The 26,053-nt window shown below is 34.7% G+C and overlaps 3 protein-coding genes across 3 annotated transcripts; 2 read left to right on the forward strand and 1 right to left on the reverse strand.

Annotated features, from left to right (window-relative positions):
• The first annotated feature begins 3,791 nt into the window (after nt 1–3,791).
• LOC111792964 (putative flavin-containing monooxygenase 1) lies at nt 3,792–6,486 on the forward strand. Its single transcript, XM_023674599.2, has 4 exons — nt 3,792–4,230; nt 4,289–4,708; nt 5,470–5,819; nt 5,953–6,486. Exons 1-4 carry the CDS (start codon nt 3,799–3,801, stop codon nt 6,311–6,313), a joined length of 1,563 nt encoding a protein of 520 aa, XP_023530367.2. The 5' UTR covers nt 3,792–3,798; the 3' UTR covers nt 6,314–6,486.
• A 1,280-nt stretch (nt 6,487–7,766) lies between these two features.
• Nucleotides 7,767–18,366, reverse strand: LOC111793252 (3-oxoacyl-[acyl-carrier-protein] synthase II, chloroplastic). The gene is made up of 14 exons (XM_023675045.2): nt 17,674–18,366; nt 16,420–16,625; nt 16,135–16,338; nt 15,721–15,831; nt 15,507–15,602; nt 14,608–14,653; nt 14,439–14,518; nt 14,035–14,103; nt 13,688–13,772; nt 9,042–9,196; nt 8,880–8,960; nt 8,578–8,637; nt 8,318–8,480; nt 7,767–8,072 (listed from the first exon to the last, which is right to left on the reverse strand). Exons 1-13 carry the CDS (start codon nt 18,062–18,064, stop codon nt 8,364–8,366), a joined length of 1,701 nt encoding a protein of 566 aa, XP_023530813.1. The 5' UTR covers nt 18,065–18,366; the 3' UTR covers nt 7,767–8,072; nt 8,318–8,363.
• Nucleotides 18,367–22,270: 3,904 nt separating this feature from the next.
• LOC111792601 (ethylene-responsive transcription factor ERF017) lies at nt 22,271–23,277 on the forward strand. Its single transcript, XM_023674111.2, has one exon. The coding sequence runs from the start codon at nt 22,358–22,360 to the stop codon at nt 22,967–22,969; it is 612 nt and encodes a 203-aa protein (XP_023529879.2). The 5' UTR covers nt 22,271–22,357; the 3' UTR covers nt 22,970–23,277.
• The last annotated feature ends 2,776 nt before the right edge of the window (nt 23,278–26,053 follow it).

Here is a 26,053-nt window from a genome sequence, read left to right on the forward strand (position 1 = left end):
TTTTACTTATATTATTATTATTATTTTATTTATTTATTTCTTTTTTAAGAAATTAATAAAAATAGGACAACAATTATTTTTGTTGCCAAAATATTACTAAGTGTGAAACCAAAGAGTTAGTAGTCTTTGAAAATGAGTTGAATTTGAATTTCTTTTATTTTACTTATTTTTAAAATATAATTCATTTCCTATTTATTTTTTTTTTTAAATCTAAAAATTAACGACATATTTCCGTTTTCAAAATCGTTCTTAATTTAACATCATCATCGAACTGTAAAGATTCGAATATCTGATCTCTTATTCGATAATATAACGTTTTACGCTAGTTAAATATGTCGGTGGTATTTTTTTATTTTTAAATTTAATTTTTTTCTTCTTCGACGTTTATTATTCTACTCACTTTTCTATTAAAATTTTTCTTCTTAGACTTTTCTTTCTCTCATTTATTTTCCTCGAAATATATTTCTTTATTTAAAAAAAAAAATTAAGAAGAAGATTCAAATACTTGATCTTCAAGATTGATTGATGTATGAATTCTAATTAGTTGAGCATACTCGAGTTGACTTATGTTCCTAACTTTTATTTTATTTTTTTTCAAACACGTCTCTTGCTAATCTTAAAATTTCACTTCGAGTTCTCTTTTTTGAAAATTTTCTTTTTATTTCTCTCGGTAAATATATTTTGAAAGAACATGGTTCAATGATAGCGGTTATAGGATGAGGATCTAATCGTGTCTCGAGACTGAAACTTGTATGGGGGTAGGAGAGGGTTTAGCCAAGTGGATGAAGGCAGCACGTACAGGTTCACTCTCCGTCGTTTTATATTATTTGAGCATAGCTCTTCCACAAAAGACCTCGTACCAATGGCCAATGGAGAGAGTATTATTTGATTATAAACTCATGATCATTCCCTAAATTAGCTGACTTTCATCCTCCCACACCAACCACAAATATTGGCTCAATTTTTGTTTTATATATTTATTTTAAAATAATTTTCTTTAAATAGTATGCATAAAGAACAAAAGTGTTGGCATCAAACATTCAGACATGTAACACTCATAATGTTTGGTCTGTTGCACATTATTAAGCACATTTAATATTTTCCTATTTATTGGAACTTTTTTGGTAATTTTCCCCTTTTTTTTTTTTTAATTTTTTCTAATATGATATTTGACTAAATTCAAGAAAATTCCAAGTAATTACTAGCCATACTTGTTTTTCTACTAAGTATGAATTGCTTAGAAAAACCCTTATAATTCAAACGAAATCCCCTCTCTCTCTATATATATATACATACATATACGATGTACATATACATATATATACATATATATATATATATATATATATATATATATATTTATATTTATATTTATCCTCGTTTAATTGTTTAACATAATTTCCTTTTAGTGAAACACAACCTTCGATAATTATGTGTGTGTTTGGAATAACTCGTGAAATAATTTTTTTAAACAAAATCGAATTTAGATATGCAATTTATTTTAAAAAAAACAATTTAAAAGTGATAGATAAATAATTAATTGAAAATTTTAAAGATATATAATAAAAAAATTATAATTATTTTTTAATATAGTGCCACCAAACAAATTTATATGTATAAATAACTAAAAATTTGTGGAATAAAAAAAACTAAATTAAGATTTAAACTTCTTATTTATTTATTTATTTGAGTTGAACTTATTTATTATTTATTAGAATTGTATATTTTTTTAATTTCATAATAATGCAAATGTCAAGGGATGGAAAATTCAAATAATTATGATAATAGTCAACGGTGGAAAAGGACAAAACATTTTATGACGCAATAAAATGACGTAATAAAGTTTGTGAAGGTGAACACTTTGTCATATTCTTGTAATTAAATTTTGTTTTAAGGTAATTATTAATTTTGGCCATTTTTAATTAATAATAATAATATGAGAAAAAAAATATTAATAATGATTATTTTTGAAAATTAATTAATTTTATTAAAAGTATATAAATTAAATCGAACAATTGAAGAATAAATTAGAGATGGAGGCATATTATAAGGGTCATGTGTATTTTCTTGGAACTTATGGTGTTGGAAATTATTACATATTATCCTATTATCCTTGATTGTGACTTTTTTATTATTATTATTATTATTATTATTATATATCTTTTTTGCTATCAATAATAGTTGGCTTTTTGTTGAGAGCGTTTGAGGTTATAATTCTATCGAAATTAGACACTGTATCCTACCGAGACAATCGTGTAGTTAAGAGAAACTAGAGATGTACCGTTCAAATCGAGCTAGAAATCTCATATAAATGGGAAATGGGGCGGAAGTGAGAATAGATTTCTCGCTATTAGCTTAACGGGACTTGCTACAAGGATTACATTCCCCACCTATATATATTTAAAATGTGCACGTATATATAATAATAATAATAATTAAGTAATTAATTAGGAATTCTAATTTGAAAATTAAAATAAAATCAATTGACAAAATCCACCACTTATTTGAACTTAGACCGTAATAAAATAACTTTTAACATTTAAATGAACATTCTCTAAATAAAAATTTAATAATAATTTTTTATACTAATTTCAGCGTAGTTTAATTATAAAAAAATTTAGTTTTTTCATATATATATATTTTTAATTTGTTGACTTTTGTTTGTTTGTCAATTCTAACATCAAGTATTAAAATTTTAATTTCATTCATTGGTTGACTTTTAGTGAAACTTGTAATGATTTATTAATTCGTCCTTGATTTTTTTAAATTTTTATCATACCAATTATTCAGCTTTTAAATTTTAATTTAATGAAATTAAAAGTCTAAAATTAAAACTAAGCAACTAAGTCAAGTCTTTACCCGTAAAAAAAAAAAAAAAAAAATCCTTTAATATATATATAAGTTATTATATAACAACTTATAATATATTTATTATTTATAAAATATTACGTTCTTCTACCTCTAAAGCTTTTGCTCGTATTTGCGTATATGTATATGTCTATATATATGTGTGTACGTACGTATTCATATATCTATATATGTATATATATATATATATATATATATATATATATATATATAAATAAATAAATAAATAGAGGAACAAATGTTTTAGTGGAATTTGGTTTAAGTTTCAATTTAAATTCTTAGCTATTTCCTTTAGTTTTCTAGAATGCTTCCTATTTCCACCAATTAGGCCATTTTATTCTAACTTTTATATAATTTTGGTCTTTTTTTTTATTATTATTTTATTTTTGTCATAGGTTCATGCATCTATTTCTTCATTTTTATATATTTCTTTTCTTTTCTCTTAATTTTTTTTAAATATAAATATATATATATATATATATATATATATATATATATATATATATATATATTTCTTTTTTTTGTGTGTTTTTTTCATTTTTAGTAAATAATATATATTTTAATAAGTTGAATTAGGTTTAAATTGATGAAAATGATGATATATAAACTGTAAAATTGAACGTAGTTTAATTAATTACCATAGTAATTTTTTTTTTACTTTTTACCTAAATTATTTTATTTTCCCTTTAATTAAATATAAAGCACGAATATCCAAAGAAATTCAATGGAGACCAACGACTTCAAATATTTTGAAGATTATAATCTTATAATAATCAAACTTCAAGGTTTTTCATAAAAATAATGATTATTTATTTATTATTATTCTAATATTCACGTGCATAACTCCAATGTCACGTGCCACCAACTTCCTATATAAACGACTCTTCATCCTCTTCATTTCCCAACTCACACCGAACTTTCAAATCCTCAATGTCTCCAATTCTCTCCAAAATCGCCATTGTCGGCGCCGGAGTTAGCGGCGTCGCTGCCGCCAAGCAGCTGGCCCACCACCGGCCAGTTGTTTTCGAGTCGTCTGATTGCATCGGCGGCGTTTGGAAGCACTGTTCTTACGCTTCTACTAAGCTTCAATCGCTTCGTTCCGATTACGAATTCGCTGATTTTCCTTGGCCGGATAGGGACAACATCAATTTCCCTACCCATCTCGAGATTCTCGAGTACTTGAATTCTTACGTTCGTCATTTCGATCTCCTCCGTTTCATTCGATTCAATTCCAAAGTCGTCGCTATTCGATTCATCGGCAGCAACACCCTCGATGGAAACCCCGACAAATTTGGACCGATGCTCCCGGGTCATCCCGTATGGGAAATCTCAGTTCTCGATACTCTGTCTAATACAATTCAGGTTAGTTTACTATATAATCTTTTATTATAGACAAATATCTAAATGGGGCGGGGTGCAGTTATACGAGGTGGAGATGGTGGTGATGTGCATGGGGAAGTACGGGGACGTGCCGATGGTGCCGGAGTTTCCGAGCGGGAAGGGGCCGGAGATATTCGGCGGGAAGGTGATGCATTCACTGGATTATTGCAAGCTTGGGGAGGAAGAAGCAAGTGAGGTGGTTAAGGGCAAGAGGGTTGCAGTGATTGGGTACAAGAAGTCAGCCATTGATTTGGCTGTGGAATGTGCGGAGGCTAATGAAGGTGAAGAAGGGAAGGCATGCACAATGGTGGTGAGAGGGTTGCATTGGACGGTGCCCCATTATTGGGTTTGGGGTTTGCCATTCTTCATGTTCTTCTCCACAAGGTCTTCTCAGTTCCTCCATGAAAGACCTAACCAGAGCTTCCTCAAGTCTCTTATGTGCCTCTTCTTGTCTCCCATGGTAAAATTTACTTGTGTCTTTCTTTCTTTCTTTCTGTGTTCGTGGATTGTGTTGGGTCGGGATGAGACGTCTTTTTGACCTAACCCATTTATGTGTTCGTGGGGATTGTGTTGTGTTGGGATGAGACGTTTTTTTGACCTAACCCAGTTATGTTCGAGTCGGGAATTTTACTCTTCTCTTTCTTTATTGTGCTCGTGGGGATTGTGTTGTGTTGGGATGAGACGTCTTTTTGACCTAACCCAGTTATATTTAAGTTACGTGAATGGTGTTGTGTCGGAATGAGACATTTTTCGACCTGACCCAGTTATATTCGAATTGGTAATTTTATTCCTCTCTTTCTTTTTGTGTTTGTGAGGACTGTGTTGGGTCGGGAAAAGACATCTTTTTTACCTAACCTAGTTATATTCGAGTTGAGAATTTTACTTCTCTCTCTTTCTTTGTGTTCATGGATTGTGTTGTGTCGGGATGAGACATTTTTTTTACCTAATCCAATTATATTTGAGTTGGTAATTTGAGTGGATTGAGCTAGTTTGAAATGTTCACGTCATTTATACAAATTTTTGTATTTAATAAAAATAGGACGTTAGTGAAATATTTATTTATTTATTTTTCAAATATATTTTGAAAATTTTTCTTTTAGTTAGAAAATAAATAATAAAAATAATTATGAAATTAAATAATATATACGTTTGTATTGAGACAAAAATGTTTTTTATTTTTACATTTTTTATATATTTTAAATATTTATTTTTTATGGACAGAGGCATACAGTTTCAAAATTCATAGAATCATATCTGACGTGGAAATTCCCACTAAAAAAGTATGGGTTAAAGCCGGATCATCCATTTATTGAGGACTACGCCTCCTGCCAGATGGCTATCATGCCGGAAAACTTTTTCCGGCATGCCGACGACGGCAAAATCATCATAAAACGAGCCTCCAAGTGGTGGTTTTGGAACGGCGGCATTGAGTTCGACGACGGCTCCCGGTCGGAGTTCGACGTCGTCATTATGGCCACCGGCTTCGACGGGAAGAAAAAGCTCACCGATGTTTTTCCTATGCCCTTTCGCACCTTTCTTCAGTATCCTTCCGGCATGATGCCCTTGTACCGGTGAGTCACGGTCAAGTTAACCCAACAAAAAAATATATATATATATATTTCTTAGCGAAAATTTAATTAATTATAATATTTGAATATAGTTAAGTGGATAAAATTAATTATAAATTTATATTTGCATGGGCAGGGGCACGATCAATCCAATGATACCGAACATGGCGTTTGTGGGGTATTTGGAGAGTGTGGCGAACTTGCACACGTCGGAGCTACGGAGCATATGGCTGGCCCGACTGGCGGACGAGAAGTTCAAGCTGCCGGAGACGTGCAAAATGGTGGAGGAAATAAAGAAAGAAATGGAGGTGATGAAGAGGACGACAAGGTTCTATAAAAGGCATTGCATTTCAACTTACAGTATCAATCACAGTGATCAGATCTGTGAGGAGATGGGTTGGAACCCATGGAGGAAGAACACTTGGTTCTCTGAAGCTTTCTCTGCTTATGGCAGTCAAGACTACAACGCCACCAACACCAACACCAACACCAAATGAATCGACCTATCTTTTATATACCCACACATACATATACATACATACGCTATATATATATATATATATATATATATGTTCTAGAGATACCACGTCGGTGGGAGAGGAGAACGAAACATTCTGTCTCTCCCTAATGACATGTTTTACAACCGTGAGCCTAATGACAATATGTACGAGGGGCCTAATCTCAATTTTTTTTTTTTAATAATTTGTAACAATTACAAAATGAATTTTATCAATAATATTAACAAGATAAAATCATGGATGTAATAAGTTTGTAAATACAAATACTAAAATAATTACTAAGTAAAAATATTTATCAAGCTTAAGGATATAAGTCCCAACATTAATATTAAAAAAGAAACGAGCTACTTTTGGATTAAATTTGGAGATGGAAGTCTTGTTTCATTTCGCAAAGGTGAAGTAAGAATAAGCTCATGAGTTTATTATCCTAGGTAGGAATAAGTTGACTCTCCTCGTGTCTCTCTCATGAGGGGGATGAGGTTTCTTGAGAGGGGGATGAGGTTTCTCTCACTTTTACTTCTTGAGAGGGGGATGAGGTTTCTCTCACTTTTACCACGGCGAGAGGTCTACACATCAGGCTATTAATTAGCTCAATGGTAAAGTACATTCTTGATACTTGCATTGTTGTGCCTAGGTAGCTATGTGGATAGCTATGCTTGTTAGAACCTGACCTTGAAGCGTGCACCATTCAAGGCACATTATTGAACCATGGCTTGAAATCAAACTTCTCTTTGAAAGAATAGGTCAGTCGATTCAAGTGAGATCCGATGTAGATCCAACTTTCTATTTACTAGTGAGATCAAAGTCACACATCCCTTATCAGTATATAGGCAACTATCTCTCGAACACGACCTTGCCCAAGCCACCATCTCCGTCAGCCTCAATGCGACAACACACGGTGGTGGACGACTGTGTGGAGCAGATTGGGGACTCCTTAGAGGAGCTCAGCAACACTCTAAGCATCCTCCGACACCTCTCCGGCAGCAACCGACGATGGTTATGGCTGCAGATGGGCAATGCCCAATGTGGGTCAGCGCCGCCTTGACCAACGAAGACACATGTCTCGATGGGTTTAAGGAAGTCGACGGGGGCGTGCAATTGGACGCTAAGGTTACTAGTAATCGAAATTCCGGCAGGAGGAAGATGTTGGGCGCTCCTTCAGCTTGGTGACGGCGGTGATAGGGGACAGGTTTAGAATAAATACTTTTCACTAAATTGAACATCCGTTCGGTCTAATTTAAAAAGAACCGAATGGCTCGGTTCTTGGTTGGACTGAAACCCGGCTTTTGCAAAACCATCGGCACGGCACGGCTCGGCTAAGCTCATCGGCGCCATAGTTCCAATCAGAAGGTCTTCTGATATTTGCGTGATCTTTTTCATAACATTTTAGTTCCAATCAGGAGATTAAGCTCTCCTTCAAAACGGAGGCAAATAAATCAAAATCATTTAGCCTCCAAAATGTTATATAATGCATATGATTAGGACAATTAAAGTGTATCTCCATGGAAAATATAGCAGATCAAAATGGCTTGTTTATCAACGCTGTAGAAGCTACTAAATTCCTCAAAATCAACATAGTACTACACAACTGTTCAGAAAATGTTATAATGTTTACCAGGCGATCTTTGGCCTAAGTTCTGCTCGATCATAAGTGATTGGACGGCCAACCAATTTGTGTTGCTGTATGTCTTGCGGAACAATCATTGGACCACGGTGAATAACCCACAACAGTCAGCAACTGCAAGACATAACAGAGTTTAGACAGTGTACGAACTTCGAGTAAGGCGGGGAAAAAAAAGGAAGAATTTTGACTTGTTTAAGTGTCTACTCGTGTTCGATTTTAATATCCCAATTGAATCTGTCAAGTTTGAACACTATCTATCACGATATTTTCTTCTACATACACGAGTGTCCAGACCAGCTAGCACATACTTTGTCAAGATTTGTCGAGATAACTAGTATGAGAGAAAAAAACTTAAGTACCTTGTAAGCATTAAGCTGAACAACTCCCGTTTCAGTTTTTCATGTTTCATTTGTACGGGGCAAATAGGATGGACGAATTATGGCCGCCAAACCCAAAGGAGTTAGACAGTGCGACCTTGATTTCCAATCTTTCTTTCTTTGGGCCCACGAGTACATTTGTGTCCTGTAGTAATTTGTTGCCATGGAGTATGTTAAGGACCAAAAAGAGTTCGAACATTTTCCATAATCGTGTAATAGATTGATTAGAACAAGCAACATACCACGCCCACATCTGGGTTTTCTAAGTTAATATTTGGATGGATCCATCCTGTTCTTATGGCCTGTACCATGAAGTAATCTCACATCAGCAACGTCACCATGATTGGTGAAGTGAAAAATGTAATTGGAACAACATATTTATTACTCGTGCCGAGGTAAAATCGTATATAAAAATCGGGAATGCATATCATGAATGAAATTTTCAACAGCCTTGTTCATGATATGGATAATCTGGCACATGAAGAAACTAAATTTGAGAAGTTTCCATCATTCAATTTTAATTATCACGTTTGATAAATCTCACCTGTATGGTGGCAACAGCCTCAACAGCACCTGCCGCCCCTAGTAGGTGACCAACCATAGACTTTGTGGAGTTCACTCTTAACTGCAAAATCATTGATATGTCGAGCATGCGGTCACCTTTATGTTAGACAGAAGTAAAAACTGTAATTGCATGGTTAATTACCTCACGGTTCTTGTCAAAACAATGTACGAGAGCTTGATATTCCTTAATGTCTTCACCTGGTGAAGATGCTGCATGTGCATTTACGTAATTCACATCTTCCTTGGATACTCCAGACTGAGCTAATGCCTTCTCAATGCAGAGAAAAATACCCGCCCCTGTTTAAGATGACATATTGAGCATAATACAAGCTTTAGCCAGTGAATCTGTGATATAGCCTTTAGTTGAAAAAATTATGGCGATATACCCATGGCATTGATTCCGAACTCTGTAAAGATGTTACATCACACAGAAATTGATACATATTCAAGAAGACATTATTCAAATCATGGTTTTGTAAGACGGTAGTTGGTTTTCTCCAAAGAAAATATTTGAGATTGCAGCAACAGTATAAATGCAGTGTGTTAAAATGGAGTTCTAGTTCCACAAGCAAAGGAAACCTAACATTAAGAGAAGTGAAGACTCGATTAACTCCACCCACGTCTAGATAAGAAACATCTAAGAATGATCTGAAGTTGAGATCATTAGGAAAGAATGAAACCTGTTTTTTATGCCAAACAAAATTACATCAGAACAAGTAAAGACGTCAGTAAGATGATACTACAATTGAAGAGTACAACTCTAGTAAAAATAGTACAAATTTTTGGGGAACATTGGAAGCTGCCTTCACTGTGCCAAGGATAAGAATGGGAGGAAGTACAGGAGAGGAATGGAAGGGGCTGAATGATCTCCAATGGTCCGATACCTTAGAAAATTCAAACGGCTTCATTGAGGAGATGAGAAATCAGAGGGACAAAATAAGGTGTGAAATTCTAGAAGTGATTCACAAGGAATGCTCGTTACGAGGTCAAAATCCAGGCACTAACGGTAATTGGAAAGTGAAGAAAATACCTCTCCACTATATGACATCATCTGGATAAAGCACAAAAAAAAAAAAAAAAAAAAAAAAAAAAAAAAAAAAAAAAAAAAAAAGAATCCAATTCTGAACTGCAGGTTTCAAATAGTAATTCCCTTGGCAAACAGGTATACACTTTGAAAATTTGAAATATTTCGGTGAATGATTACGCCCGACACGGCTCACAGAAAAATCACACGTTCTTCCTTTTCTCTAGCATTCCTGAAGTTAAAATTCCAACAAACTCTATCATTAGACGTGAGCTGATCAGAGTCTTAGGAATTGACCAGCAAAGATGCCTTCCAAAAGCCTTAACTTCCGTTCACCACATGAGTTGAATTACTAAAGACGAAATCCTTCAGGTTGGCTATATAAGATCACGGGCTTTTAATACTAGCGTTAAGCGCGAACACCAATGGACCAACCTACTCATCCTTCCATACCACTAATGCTTTCCCTCTCTGTCAACTTGCTAATGGTGATTTATTTTTCTACCCTGAACAACCACCTGTCTGGATTTTCCCCACTGAAGATGGACATTTCCAAACATTGCACAAAGTGGTTCTCTATCGAACCTTTTAGTTCCTTCTATTTCTTTCTTCCCTCCTAAAGAATCAATGATGTAGCTTCGATCACACTCTTTTTCCTCCACTTCTATACAATGTTACTTATCAACTATGATGCCCTCCTAATCCCTCCCTCCATCACTCTCCCTGAGTTCGTCTCCATGAATTGTTGGATCTCCTCCCTCGTTTGACTCAACCCTGCCTATAACACATTTTATACACCTATAATCTTCTCCATAATGACAGAGCCTCAAATAGACTTCCCAATTTCTTATTAGCTACCGTTCTCTAGTGATCCAGCTCCAACACCACTTTGATATCATAGTGGAATTATCATTAAGAAGAAAACAAATAACCAGAAAAGGACGCATAGAAATGTACTAGACAGCTCCTCTATCTCTTCACCTTCCTGCTCAACTTTGGAAGTTTCCCTAACTTAGACCCTCCCCCCTTCTCCCATCCAAATCCAGCATTGTATACAAATTCTGGTTTCAAAAATTAAGAGACAGCGAGTCAAGGAGGGTTTAATAATCTCTTTATAAGGATTCCTGATAAAAATATCACTTTCAAACATTTATGCCCAAAGCAAGGAAGAGAAAATACAGAGATATCCATAGAGGAAGCCAACCAATCCTATTAAAGATCATCTTACAGACCCAGTAGATCAAAACTGAGACCAGGAGAGACAGAAACTGATGAAGACACCCCAAGAAGCAAAAAAAAAAAAAAAGAAAAAAAAATGCTAGTCACTAATTTGCAAGATAAACAGCTAATCTTTAGAGCCTCAAGCTTAGTGTCCACACTACTGCAACTGTAGCAATTTCCACCATCGCAAGCATACCTATCTGCACCATCTTGCAGGTAGCTATCCTTGGCTATATGCCCTGTTCTCCCTGCACTTAAAGCAAGCACCACCACTGCCAACACCATGTAACTCCCGTGCTCACCTCTGGGTAACTACCTCGGTCAATGCCACCACCATTAAACCTATATCCTCCACCTCCACCACATCTTTCTCTTCCACCACCTCCTCCTCTTGTTACTTCCACCTTCATACCTACCTCTCTTCTACTGCCTTGACCCTTGTCTCCTTGGCTGCCTTGCACAGATCACTTGCCCAGACCAATGACATCAACAGCCTTAGAACAACCATCACATTTTGCCTCAATCACAAGTTCCACATCTTGTTGAACCCCAGGATTGCACAATGCTTCTACTCTGATGGAAGATTGGTGGGCAAAAAGATCCACGACTCTTGGCTCAAATAAGGCAGTAGAATAGTCATATTCCCTATTGCTCACTGGACCACCTTGCATTCTCACTCACCCTCAATTCCCGATCTCTAACCACTTAACAATGACAAGACCCTAAGACTTCTCTCTTTACTCAGTCTCAATAGCTCGAGAAAGGCTTATGCCTTTCAAAATTATCTCAATATTTGATCTCAGGAAATTAGCAAGTGAGCTTAAAAGAACAATTTAGTGACTTCCAAACTCTATGGAACCATAACTAGTTCCACTAGAAGTAGTTTGTTACAATTCTGCACATTTCTAAACTCAGTAGTTCCGTCGGGAAGAACACATTCACCATAACAATCACAACTATGAAATATAGAGAAGATTGTATTATCCATCAGTTGGGAAACGGTGTTGGAAAGATCTATATCATTCCTATTTCATGTAAAACCTTATATTACAAAATACAGGACGCATGCATAACAAAACCTTTATGACCTTCGACCAGTACATATTTCTGATTTTTAAATGTAAAATCTGAGGGACCTATGGGAGAGGAGAAAAGGAATCGGCGACTTGATTAAAAACTAAACAGTTGAAAGATTAAACAATGAAGAGTAACATCAGTATTGACATTAAGTTGTATAATGTCTTATATTGAAAAATACTTGGATCATTCCAGTAATATTTTCGACAATATTTATGACATGTAGGAGTGGGGATTTAACCTATGCTAATGTTGGCATAGCATTCTCATGATATCATTTTTGTAGAAGAATAGAATTTGAAAAACTAATCATGAAATTACAATTTAAAACATTTATTAATTTATTTATCCAAAACTCATGATTTTAAGAGGAAAGAGATACCAGAGAATCAAGGATGCTTAAGCATCCTTTGAAATCCGTTCTTGAACTTTTCAAATAGGTCACTGAACTTTTAATTTTGAATCCAATAGGTACCCAACATATTTAACACTTATTAACATTAAGGAATCTACAAGACATAAAATTGTTTGATAGGACATTGTACTTTTGATTTTGTGTCCAATACATTTGTGAATTTTAAAAAGTATTTAATAGGTCAAAGGAACTATTAGATACAAAACTGAAAATCTCACGACTTATCAGATAAAATCAAAAGTTCATGAACTTACTAGGCATTTTAAGAGATCTATTAGACACAAAATTGAAAATTCATGAACCAAACATTTTTTTTAAGTTTACAGTGAAACATGGAAGTTCAGGACTGAACTTTAAATTCAATCAATTTGATACAAACCTAATGAAAATAAATTAAAAATAAATAAATAAAAGAATAAAAACTTTCAAAGACCAGTGAGCAGTCTCTGCAACTATTTTATATATACCCTCCCAAACACAGGTTCAGCTTCGAGTTCAAGAGGAATAACAGAAAATCCTTTAAGAAAAGTAAAAATGACACAATTACTCTAAAGTAACTCTAGTCCAATAATAAAATAAATATTCTGATAACTCCGAGGAAATGTGGTACAGGAGTTTCTCGCAGGAATTTCTTACAAAACCAAAATTTAGTTTAAATAGAAGATATATCTTTTAAACATATTTTTGTTTCTCTTTGCTACTGAAGTAAAGATTTAAATATTCTAGTAGAAAAATGCTTATTCTTCTCTGATAAATATGTATATATATATCCCCATGCTTATAATATTTTAATAGTGTAAATATTTATGATTCTGAAATCATATTGATTTTAATCAATAATGGAGAAAAGTAATCTACTTTAAAATTAAAGCCATGAAATAATTGATTTAAACATTAGCTAATTATTAAAGAATACCTCGCATCTCCTGCCATATCATAGAAAAGTGTACCAATCAGGAAAAATAATCAAGATCCTTTAACATGGTGCTATTCTATAATTTAAAATTGTAATAATAGTCAATTAGTTTCACGGTTAATGATAGAGGATTACCATCAGGGTGTGGTTCGATCACGTGATAAGCATCACACGTGAAACTTCCACCAAGAAATTCTGCATAGATTTGGGCACCTCGTTGCTGCCATTGTGAAATCAGGAAATAGCAAATTATCTAAGATATTTTACAACAAATAGATGCATACTGTTCAGCAAGATTATGAAACATTATGAAAAAGATAACGTTGGAAAATATAATATGGGGCAAAGATGAGAAATGCGGCAAAGCCTTGGGCAAAAGGATGATCCACCGTAACAGGTGATGTTGCTCTTTATAGGACTAGTGGCTAAGGAGAAAAAAAAACACTTGAAATGGTAGTTAAAAATAAATACACTAACCATACCTTAGCGTGTTCTAATTCTTCTAGAAGCAAAACTCCAGCTCCCTCCCCCATAACAAATCCGTCACGATTCTATATAAAAAAAAATGTTAAGCATCAAAATCGGAATAGCAAGGTACACCACAACAACAAACAGAAGTTATTATATTTTCCTACCAAGAAAAATTGAATCCAGAAATTATTGTTATTGTTATTATTATTATTATTTATTTATTTTGTAAAAGAATCCTGTAATGATTTATCCACCGCTTTGCAAGATTTAAGTTTTTTAGATAAGAACACCCAGGTTTAAGACATTCCGTCTTCAAGGTCGATGCTTTTATTTATTCATGACCACAGTTTTTGTGTACTGAAAAACTAAAATTTGCACAATCAGTAAAGTAAACAAAAAATGAAGCTGACGTTACAATATCCCAAGGCCGTGAAGCTTTGGTGGGATCACTGTTCCTTTGTGAAAGCGTATTGCAAGCAACAAAACCTCCCAAACCTAGAAACAGTAAAAGAAAACAGATTCACTCCAAATATTTCAAGCAGAAAGAACTAAACTTTTATTAACATAATAAATAGAAGAAATACCAATGGGTATGATTGCTGAATCTGAACCTCCGCAGAGCATTACATCCTGCACATAAAAATCAGAAACTATGTAGTAACAATTTTAACATTTAAATTGCTACTTTTCTAAATTACTTTTTTAAAAAATAAACTAAGCTGGTGCCACCAATTAAACTCCATAAAAAAGTATATTTATCCGAATATTATTCTTACATGAAACAAGAACAAGGTAAAGCACATGGAATACTTCAGTTGATTTGAGAATTGATGTCAAAAAAACATAGGACTCGTTTAGTACTAATATGAAACACTTTTCTCTAGCACTTCTGGGAGAAGAAAACACTGAAGTACTCGTTTGCTTATAGATGTTAAACCACTTATTTGCTTTACTTATGTAGGAGGAGAGTGAATAGCAGCAATGAAGGAGAGCACATATTGTGCTGACTAAGGGCTAAAAGTCTATACGTAGAGACAGTTAGGGAAAAACAAACAAGAGGTTTTTAGTGTGTAGCTAGAGAAAGGGAGGGAAGACAGGAAAAGGATATGCGGTGAATTTGTGGGACTAGAGTGTCTACTTTAGAATCTAGTAAAGTTTCGAAGCCTCTTGAGTGCCCAGTACTTTGTAATCCCCATATTTTCCAAAATATTCTGTAGAAGTTTCTCTTCGGAGCCTATCAACCTGCTTCCTCCGAGGCACTTTCAAATGTTTTTGAAATGTTCAAACATACTAGTCAAACTTCACAAAAAAAAAAAAGAAAAAAAAAAAAAAAGATGCACAATGAAAAGTAATTTTACTTGCCTTAGTAGGATATTGGAACTATGGCAACACACTAGTAGTCAAGTACGTTGTACCCAGAGAAAGAGAAAAGGAGGAAACTACATCAATACACTCTTTAGTTTCTGAGCAAGAAATGACTTACAGCTTCGCCTCTAATTATGTGATTAGCTGCATTTAGTATACAAAAGTTGCTCGTAGCACAAGCAGTAGAAATTGAATAGTTTGGGCCCATCCATCCCTACATTTTCAGAATAATTATTTCACAACAATGTCAAAGAAATCAATAGCTCCAATACATTAATAGTTCTTTTTTTTTTTTTTTTTTGGTACTGTGTCCATAAAAAGGATCAACTGACCAGATCCATAGCTAGCATGGCAGAACCCATATTTGTCGTAGCAAATGGAACACAGAAAGGATTCATCTTCTTGTATGAAATTCGCAGTGCTTCAATTGCATCATTAAAGACCTATTCAATATGTGTTAATTGGAAGAAGTTCTGATAACAACAATAATAACGATGAAGTAAATTAACACCAAAAAAAGTGAAGCTGTTTTTTTTTTTTCTGTCCCATATGAGTAAAGTCCTTAGCTATCCTGTAGGATATTTCAATAAAAATCTATAGAAGGATTAAGATACCAAAACTTACAGGTCACAGTTTTATGACAAGTAATATTTTTCCAACATAAAGAACATAGGTAAAATTACAGCTTGGTTAAATATTTCCCTCCAAATCACTCCCCTGGCTTCAAGCAAAGAATTAGGGATTACCTTCATGCCTCCCATTGCTGAACCAATCAGTACTCCACATTTAGTTTTATCCAACTCTTCCATAAGCTCTTTTGTAATTCCACCATCCTCCAGGGCTTTTTTGCCAGCAGTAAGCGCGTAAAGCATAAATTTATCCATTCTCCTAGAGAACTTTGGTGCGACCCATCCATCAGTGGAGAAAGTCTTAATCTCGCCAGCAATTCTCTGAAAAAGAGAAGAATCAGAATTCAGACCAACAAACGAACAACAATGGTTTCAGAATTTTTTCGAGGAATGTATATTTACCGTGGGGAATTGGGAACAATCAAATGCCTCTATCTCACTAATTCCACTGACACCCTCAAGCAAATTGTTGTAGAAGACGTCAAGATCATGCCCCAAAGGCGTCACCACACCCATTCCAGTGACAACTACTCTTCTTTGTTTTGTATGGTGTTTCTTTTTGGTTCTCACATCTTCAGCTGGATGAACAGCTATGGCGACAGTCTCACCTGGGATTTAAATAAAATGACAATACAATATTGAGGTTCAGTGTTCATTTCATTTTTTTCACAGAATATTCCACACGTCCCTGTTTCTACTAAATAAAGTTTTTCAGGTCCAATGAAGTCAGAATCCTACAGGAAAAACAAATTCAAATTATAAACAGAACTTGTACCAACTTTTTAGGACCATTGAAACCTCATACTTGCAGGACCAAGAAACAACAAGCTTCAGAACATTGATGATAGATATACAAACTCCAGAATGAGGTAATGGCCAAGCTGAGCTTGACAAAACTATTTATGTTGAGGACAGAGAATATGTATACTGGTCACACAACCCAAGAGAATATAGGTTTTGGATTTGAGACATGATTGAGGCAACTTAATTATATCGAAGTCAGGTTTGGGAGTGCAAACCAGAATGCTGTAAGCCAATTAAAGATAAATGAGATTTGACAGAAACAAGGATCGTAATGGTAGGGAGAAAGATGGCATTGCATGACAGTGAGGAAAATGAAACGCTGCAAAAGACAACACTTCGTGTGACTCAAAAAAAAAAAAAAAAAAAAAAAAAAAAAGAATTGATGTGAGAATGATGAGTTGGGTCAGAGACAAATAACAAAGGCTACAACCTTGCAACGTAATAAATGGATTCAGCAGCGGTGGAAACACTTAAATGCAACTTAATTCGATAAAACCCGTTCTACAGATGAGGTTGAAAGGCAGAAAATAGAGATGAATCTGAATCGAGAGCCAAACATATATAAAGAACTCGAGGAACACCAGATTCTTCCCAAGAAATTCCTAAATTAATCTTATTATCCCCTCCTTTAACAGTTCTTTTGAGAAATCGGCAGTAAAATTATGAAAACAAAAACTAAAGGTTCCAGTCAAGTATAGCGAAAAGCCGGAAGCAGCAAGCCAAACAAGCAGATTCGAATCAGTAGACAAAGAAGATACAAATTCCATAAACCATCAATGAAACGCCACAGAACAGGTAAAAAAAAAAGATCGAAACAAAAAACCGCGAATGATAATAGAAAAACTCAATCACCTGAACGCAAAGCCCGATTCGCACGCCTATGCCGGCGGTTGGCGGGGAGAGTCTTAGGTCCAAAAAGTGAGGAGAAGCCATTGTTACCTAAGGAGGAGAAAGAAGAAAGAGAAAAGCCACTGTTACAGTAGTCATCGCAAGGCTCGAACGCGAGGCAGGAGTTCATAAGGTCATGAATATTGAATCCACGGAAGGAAGAAATCAATCCAGCATTGAATTGAGAGCTAAAACTGCAACATTTGGACAACGCCTTCCTCTTAGAGGTGGATGTCGATCTCTTGGAAGAATGACGGATGGGGGCATTGAAGGAATGGTCCTTGAAGCAACTAGCGGACATGCAAGCGGCTACAAGCCAAGTACAAAGAGGAGATGCAACAGCAAAAGCAGCCATGGAAGGATTGAAGAAGAAGCAGCAGCAGAAGAAGAAGAAGAAGAAGAAGAGATAATTACAGAAGTGGTGGCGCAGTGAGTAAGAGATTGATTGAAGGTTGCATTTGATTTCTTCGTGGTTGCCTCAGATAGCGTTGAAAGTGATGAGAAGAAGACGCCAAGTATCGGCCTCCAGCAATCTGAGTCGTCTGAGGAAGAGAACGACAGGTGCTCTTCTCTGCAATCTCTCTCCCCTTCTCTCTCTTCCGCTTCGCTCTTTCTCTCTCTAAACAAATGAAATCAACAGGAAGAAGATGCGCTACACAAAATTATGAAGATCTGTGACCAGAAATATTTTTCATTTCTTTTCCTTTTTTAATTAAATTATTTTTATTTATTTATTATTATTATTATTTAGAAATAAATTAAAAATAAAAAAAAAACAGAGATAATCCAATGAAATTAAAATGCTGGCCACGTGGTGGAGCGGAGCTTTTTTCAAGTTTTGTCACATTTCAGCGTTTTTAGATATATATATATATATAATAATAATAATTTTTGAAGTAGTATTAAAAATATAAAAAACATGAGACCAACGTACGTTAATATGGGTGTCGTTGTGTTGTGTGATGTCCCACATTGGTTAGGGAGGAGAATAAACTATCATTTATAAGGGTGTGAAACCCCTCCCCCTAGCGGACGCGTTTTAGTTGGGAGGAAAATAAATCATATAAGGGTGTGGAAACCTTCCCCTAGCATACCCATTTTGGTTGGTTGAGAGGAGAACAAACCACCATTTATAAGGGTGTGGAAACCTTCCCCTAACAGACCCGACCCGTTGGAATGAGAGAACAAACCATCATTTATAAGCGTGTGGAAACCTTCTCCTAGCAAACCCGTTTTGGTTAAAACCTTCTCCTAGCAGACCCGTTTTGGTTGAAACCTTCTCCTAGCAGACCCGTTTTGGTTGAGAGGAGAACAAACCACCATTTTGGAAGGAGAACAAACCACCATGTGCGTGGAAACTTTAGAGCAAACCACCATTTACAAGGGTGTGGAAACCTTCCCCTAACAGACGCGTTTTAAAGCCTCGAGGGAAAGCCCAAAGAGGACAATATCTGCTGGCGGTGGATATGGGCCGTTACACGTTGTCTTAATAGGGAAAGCCCAAAGAGGATCTCCCACCATTTATAAGGGCGTGAAAACCTTCTCCTAGCAGACGCGTTTTAAAGCCTTAAGGGAAAGCCCAAAACAATATCTGCTGGCGGTGGATAAGGGCCCAAATAGGATAATATCTGCTCGCGGTGGATATGGGCCGTTACACGTTGTCTTAGTTATTTATTTATTTATTTATTAATATCTTTACATAGCAATGTGAACAAAAATAGAAGGTTATTTGTTATAAATTAAATGAATTTGGAAGAAAAATTCTAAAATACTTCTTTTATATTTCTAATTAATTAAAATATATTGACTATATGGTAATGTAATTTTTAATTAAAATAACCCTAATTTTTAAAATTATCGGAAGGTTAATTATCGATACAAACTATGAGAATTATTAAAATCAAATTGTATCAATAATATAGTTTTTATTACCAGGACCATTATTAATGTAAAACATTATCAAAATTTATTATAAATGGTGCTGATTAATAATTAAGCAAAATTTAATAGTACTTAGGTCATATTAATAATTGATTAATTAATTGAATTTGGTATTGTTTTGTTATAAAATCACATCAGTTCTCATATATTGAGTTCATTTAATTAATAAAAAAACATTTAATAATATTTTTAATAAATGTCGTTGAATTAATTTAGGTAATTAAACAACATGACATGTTAATAATGAAAGTGAAGAAATAATATTTCAAAAATATTTTATAATTATGATAGTTAATAATGAATTAAATGATCCAAATTACAAGTATAATTACTTAATTATAGTTATTGGAAAAATAAGTTTTATATCGGGTCAAAAGTTATTTAGGTCATTACGAACATTAACTTTTAATCCAACACAGACGAATTTTTACTGTAAGTCCTTAGGTTTCTCGTTTTTAATTAACGTTATTTGTGGTGAAAAATTCGGATATCATACTCGTTCTATTGTGTTCATATAGGTAAAAGTCCCTTATTTTTCGTGTGTTTAGTTAATATTATTTGTGGTAACAAATTCAAACATCAGACTTCCCGATTGTTGGTATATATTTTTGTTGAGATATGTTCGTGTTAGACAAAACACTTTTATCTCGATTATTTTTAAAAAAATTTAATTTTTTTAAAATAATAATTTTATAGTATTATATTGCCCAAGCATTTCCTATCCAATTGGGTGGGCCCGTCGGTCCACCAACTCCAACCGGCAGTGGCTTTCGCTCGCCTATTTACCTAAATCATTGCTATCATTTTACATGGTTGTGGTTACTTTTTTATGACCTAATTCTATGTTCATAAATGTCTCGAATAAAGTTCGGGCTCGAGTATTTTGGATGGACGGTGGAGATATATTTTACGTAATCTGTTAGCGTATAGAAATTTGATTCATTAAGTTGTATGGTGTATTTTTCAGTTCTATCGAATCTTTAGATGCGATTAATCATATGATTTGAATCAGGTCAAGTTATTTAAAACACAGTATATAACCATTTCTCCCGTATCGTTGATGATTGTCTCATTGAAATAGACCAATCAATCTTGAGTTTTGACATTAATAAATAAGAATGAAGCGTTTATAAAATCAAACATTAAAATTTAGGATTTGTATTTAATAAAATTTTTAATAAGTTTAGAAGTTCATAGAGTCAGAGTCGAACTCGTGAGCCCACGGTGGAGCGTTTAGAACAAATCTTCAGCTTAGTGGGCTTTTTTATTTAAAGAAAAGCCCATTTATCAATGATCAAAGGGTTCCTAGCCATTTCTAGGAGGTGTGGTCCATATTCTTGGGGGCATTCTTGAGCACACTAGAACCAAACCAAACACTAGAACCAAACCAAACCAAACCAGACGAACGACTGTACAGCTCAATGTGAGAGCTGTACAGTCACATTGAGCTGTACAGTCGTTCGTCGTTAATTTTAGGTTTATTATTAATGAGTTTGTGAATGTCTCACAAACTCATTTCCGATTTATAATAACTTTAAACAAAATCGGTTTGTAATTATATCTTTTATGAACTAACCATGACTCTTAATTTAAATCGTCAAATCGACCTCATCTTAAATAATATGAACTGGACCAAGCCATATATAGAACAACTACGGAGCTTTGGTCGAGACCCACTTGGGTTAGCCAAACATTGTCATTAATTCTTGGTTGAAATTTAATTATGACCAATTTGCCCATACCAACTTTTATTTAAAGCACGTGCCTTTTATTATTTTATGTCCACTGAACATTCTTTTCTTTTTCTTTTCTTTTTAAATTCATTTTAAATCCAACACGTGCGCTGATATACACTTGGCCTCTACATGTTAATAAAAAAAAGTTTCAATTATATAATATGATTCTAATATACACAATATATTTAATTTTTTATTATTAAACTTTCAAAAATATTTATATATTTATTTTTATTTAAAACTCGATTTTAATTATTGACCTACTCGAAGCGAGCGTTCAAACCGTTGCCCAAGCTTCCCAAACTAAGACATTGGATGATGAAAGTCCCACATTGGCTAATTTAGAGAATGATAATGAGTTTATAATCAACGAATATACTCTCCATTTGTGTGAGGCCAAAAGCAAAGCCATAACAGCTTATGCTCAAAGTGGACAATATCATAACATTTGCGAAGAGTCGTGTTCGTTTAACAGACGATATTTTTTTAAAATAGAGATGTCTACAGGACAAGGTGAGGACCGTGAAATTCTCCATTTATTTTCGTTCTTATTCCATTCCCATCTTTACACACTTTTTTCAAATTTTCATTTAAACGAGAATTTTTCACTCCAATCCCAGTCAGTCAAGGATCCCGACCCTATAAATTAAAACTCGATTGGCACGATACGGGAGAGATGATTTAAAGCACGTGTAAAATCAGAATCACGAACGGCCAAACCCCAAAGCTGATCCGCTGAACCCGCGTCATCCGTCTTGAAAGTGTCCCCACGCCCACGCGGTCTGCTGGTTTCCCTTCAACGCGCCTCCGCCTTCAGTCCAAGTCCACACATTTCCTCCCTCTTTCTTCCCCATATTTATACCACTCCATTCAGCCGCAATATCCTCACTCATACCTCACACAATTCCGCCACCATTCCCCACCGCCGCCGCCGCCGCCGCCACACACGCACACACCCACCACCTTCTTATATGGCCAAACCCTCCTCCCCTCACAAATCCGCCGCCCACAACACAGATTCCCGCTACAAAGGCGTCCGCCGCCGGAAATGGGGCAAATTCGTCTCTGAAATTCGTCTCCCCAATAGCCGCGAACGGATCTGGTTAGGCTCCTATGATTCCGCCGAAAAGGCGGCGCGTGCTTTCGATGCCGCCCTTTTTTGTCTACGTGGCAGCTCCGCTCGCTTCAATTTCCCTAATAACCCACCGGATATTCCCGGTGCTACTCTGCTTTCCCGAGCAGAGATTCAAACCGTGGCCGCCCAATTCGCCAACTCCGACCCATCTCCCTCGACGGAATATTCCCAACCCATCGTCGATTCGCCGTCGCCGTCGCCGTCGATAGCTTCGGAATTAACAACCGCCGTAACAGAGTGTGATGAAATATCGTCGTTTTTGGATTTTCACACCAACATGGGATTGGGACCGGATAATTACGGGTCGGAATTCGGGTCTTTTCTGCCCGAGTACAACCCGTTTTTTGATGAAATATTCAATTCTTCTACAGCTCCTTGTTTTGATTATGGAGATGAGAATTTTGACGCCATGACCACTCATCAGGATTCGTTTCTGTGGAATTTCTGAAGAACAAAACAGAGTTCTGAGGGTTTTTAGTTTCAGAGCTTTGGGTTTTTTGGCGGCTCCGACCTCTTAAAACTTAGTAGCTTTCCAGATGTTTCTTGTCGGAAGATTGATGGACCCAACATTTTTTAGCTCGGCCATTGATTCTTCTATCCACATTGTTCCAAATGTGTAAACAATTGTAGTGGTAAATGGTAATTATTGTCTGTAAAAAAAAAAAAATTATGTTCTTTTTAGTAAAAAGGATTTGAATTATTGGTAAAAAAATATGATTTGTACGTAAAATTAAAAGTTTAAGAACCGTTCATTGACACTTTCTATTGCCATCGTAGTGAATGGTGCATATCCAAAGATGCCACCTGGGAAAGGTGTGAGGTTCTATACCAATTTAAGGGTCTTACGTTTTGTCCCTTTTGTATGTTACTTTAACAAAAGAGGGTCGTTGGAAATGAAGTTGACAGTTGAAATTGAATGACCCATAAAACAAAGTTCTAATTGTTGCTATAACCCCTATGTACAGAGATTGTTTGGAAATGAACGAACGCCCGATGGGTTTCCTTTAAATTCTTTGGACATAATAAAAATACGATGTCGTCGTGTTGATCTATTAAGGTCCTGTAAATCCAAGGGGATAGTGTCGTTTCATAGTGGAGATTTTAAAGACGATCTTGTACCATGTCATCTTTCTGTTCGTAAAACTTCGATCATTAGGATTTCTCGTCTAAAGACTGGGCGAGTTTTTTCATTATATAATGACTAAAATGAAGAACCAACGACGATGGAGTAGTAGGAGTGTGAGCTAGTCTTTTTTTTTATAAGAGTAGAGACGGATGTAAACTAAAAATATTATTTGTTATCCTAGGCCTTAAAAGTGATTCAAATAAAGTGACTTTATACAGATTCTTTAAAATCACTTTTCAAATAATAATAATAATAATAATAATTTTTTAAAAACTAATTGACCCAATTAAAGGATGTTGGGCCGAGGGCTTAATGGGCCGGTCCAAAACTCAATTGGTCGGTGCTACAGGCCCAAGTTTTATGGGATTTTTTCTTTTCGACTAAATTAATAAAAATATCCTTAAATTTAATATTTTATTAAAAAATGTCATTAAACTTTCAAAAAAAAGAATTTAGCTGGCAATGAACTAGTGATGGTTATGGTCGGGGACTCTACAAATGTTGGTTGATTCGAATGATAAATATGGATCGGTGGTGGTCATGGCCAACAACACAATAAAACGTGATGTTGTTGAGGTGAGTACGGACCAACGATACTATTGGTTTGCATCGTGATGGATGACGCTTTCTACGGCTCCACCATCAACAATTTTCAATGCTCAACACATTTAGGCGTTCGAGTGCAAGTTTGTTTGGTGGAAAGAGATCATTTTAAAGAAGAAGGTTTAGATTGAAGAGAGAGACTAGCGACCGAGCTACCGATTAAACAAGTTTATAAGCCTACGAATAATCGACCAATTTACCTAATCCAACTCAACCATTGTGTAACGAATTTGAAAGTCCAAGGGTATATTTGTAATTTGCATAATTTATTGTGATTTTTTAAATTAAGAGAATAATATTATATAAAAAATGAATAAAAAGGTTTGACTAATTGTGCATACATCAATGAGATCTTTTTCTCTCCCAAGATATTGGTAAAGTTTATTTATTTATTTATTTATTTTAATTTCCTTATATTTAATTTTAATTTCCTTCAATTATTTTTAATGGGTATAAAGCTATTTATATATCTCTTTCACCCAATTTTATTAATTAAATTAATTTCTTCATGATTAAGACACCTCACTAATTCTTAATTTATGATAAAAATTTGGAGGAATTAATTGATTTGTTTAATAAATAAATATTATTTTTTTTATTGAGTACATGAATGAACCAAGACCACATTCAATCTCACATTCAAGTAGGGTCAAAATCGTCTATCAAGATTAAAGTAGAGAAAACGAAAGTAGCGAGCTGTCACGCGGGGGTTGGATAATGGAATTTTGGAAATTAGTAAGGGTAGAAGCGTAATTTCAATTGAATAAGGACACAACGGTAATTAGGAACCAGAGGGCTCCAGTTCCGACCTGTCGTTTTCGATGCCGAAGAATATGGGGCCTCCCTTTTAATAGCAGTGGGCTCTGGACGATGTGTCGCTTAGCCCATTCACAGTGGTCTGAGTAATCGCCTTCTATTATTGTCGTCGGGTTTGACGATGTGAGACGGTTCCACTACAGACGCTCCATTGAACAACACCTGTACTCACATCTCCGATTCGCGACACGTGTCGCACATCCTGTTAAAACAAACCGAATCTCATTGTGGGGTCCACCCTTTAAAAAATAAAAGGAAGTCATAATCATTGGACAATGACATCATGAAAATAATTGCCACCTTGAAAACTACTTTTTATTATTTTATTATTTATTATTTATTATTAATTCGATTTTTCCATTTTTTATTCTTCAAAATTTAAGTAATTTTTATTTACTTCTAATTATTTTAATTTTAAAATATTAATTATTATTTTATTATGAAATGCACATGTAATTTCAAGACCATAATATTCTATAAAATATTCCCAAATCAAATATGCTCTTAAAATAAAATAAAAATCACAACAAACCCAAAGTGCCCAATCTTCCAATACAATATTTGGATTTGGGACTATTATTTCCAATAAAATAAACAAACAAAACTTTATTTATCTTTATCTTCTTCTGATTGGACGTGGTTAAATAAACCATTTTAAAGAAGAAACAGTTTGTAGTCGGTCTACACTGATACAGAGGCACAAAATTGTAAGTTGTGCATATCCCGAGTAAATGAAGAATACGTGAATGAACTGAAATCACATCTAAATGAGAGTGATCTTAAGGATATGATGATTAATAAAATATTAAAAGAATTGAAAGTTACTGCCCATACCAACAAGATGCACTTTGTTTTTTTGGTAGGAAATCCACCCTTTATTCTTATGGATAATTTTATGTTGGGTGACCTGTAAATTTTTTGAGCGAGAGTGAGACAAAATATGTTGGAAAGATTCAATAGTCTTCGCTCTTAAAAGCTGGAGTAACA

The sequence above is a fragment of the Cucurbita pepo genome, chromosome 4, assembly GCF_057944985.1.
Source record: "Cucurbita pepo subsp. pepo isolate OVF chromosome 4, ASM5794498v1, whole genome shotgun sequence".
Classification (NCBI taxonomy): Eukaryota; Viridiplantae; Streptophyta; class Magnoliopsida; order Cucurbitales; family Cucurbitaceae; genus Cucurbita; species Cucurbita pepo.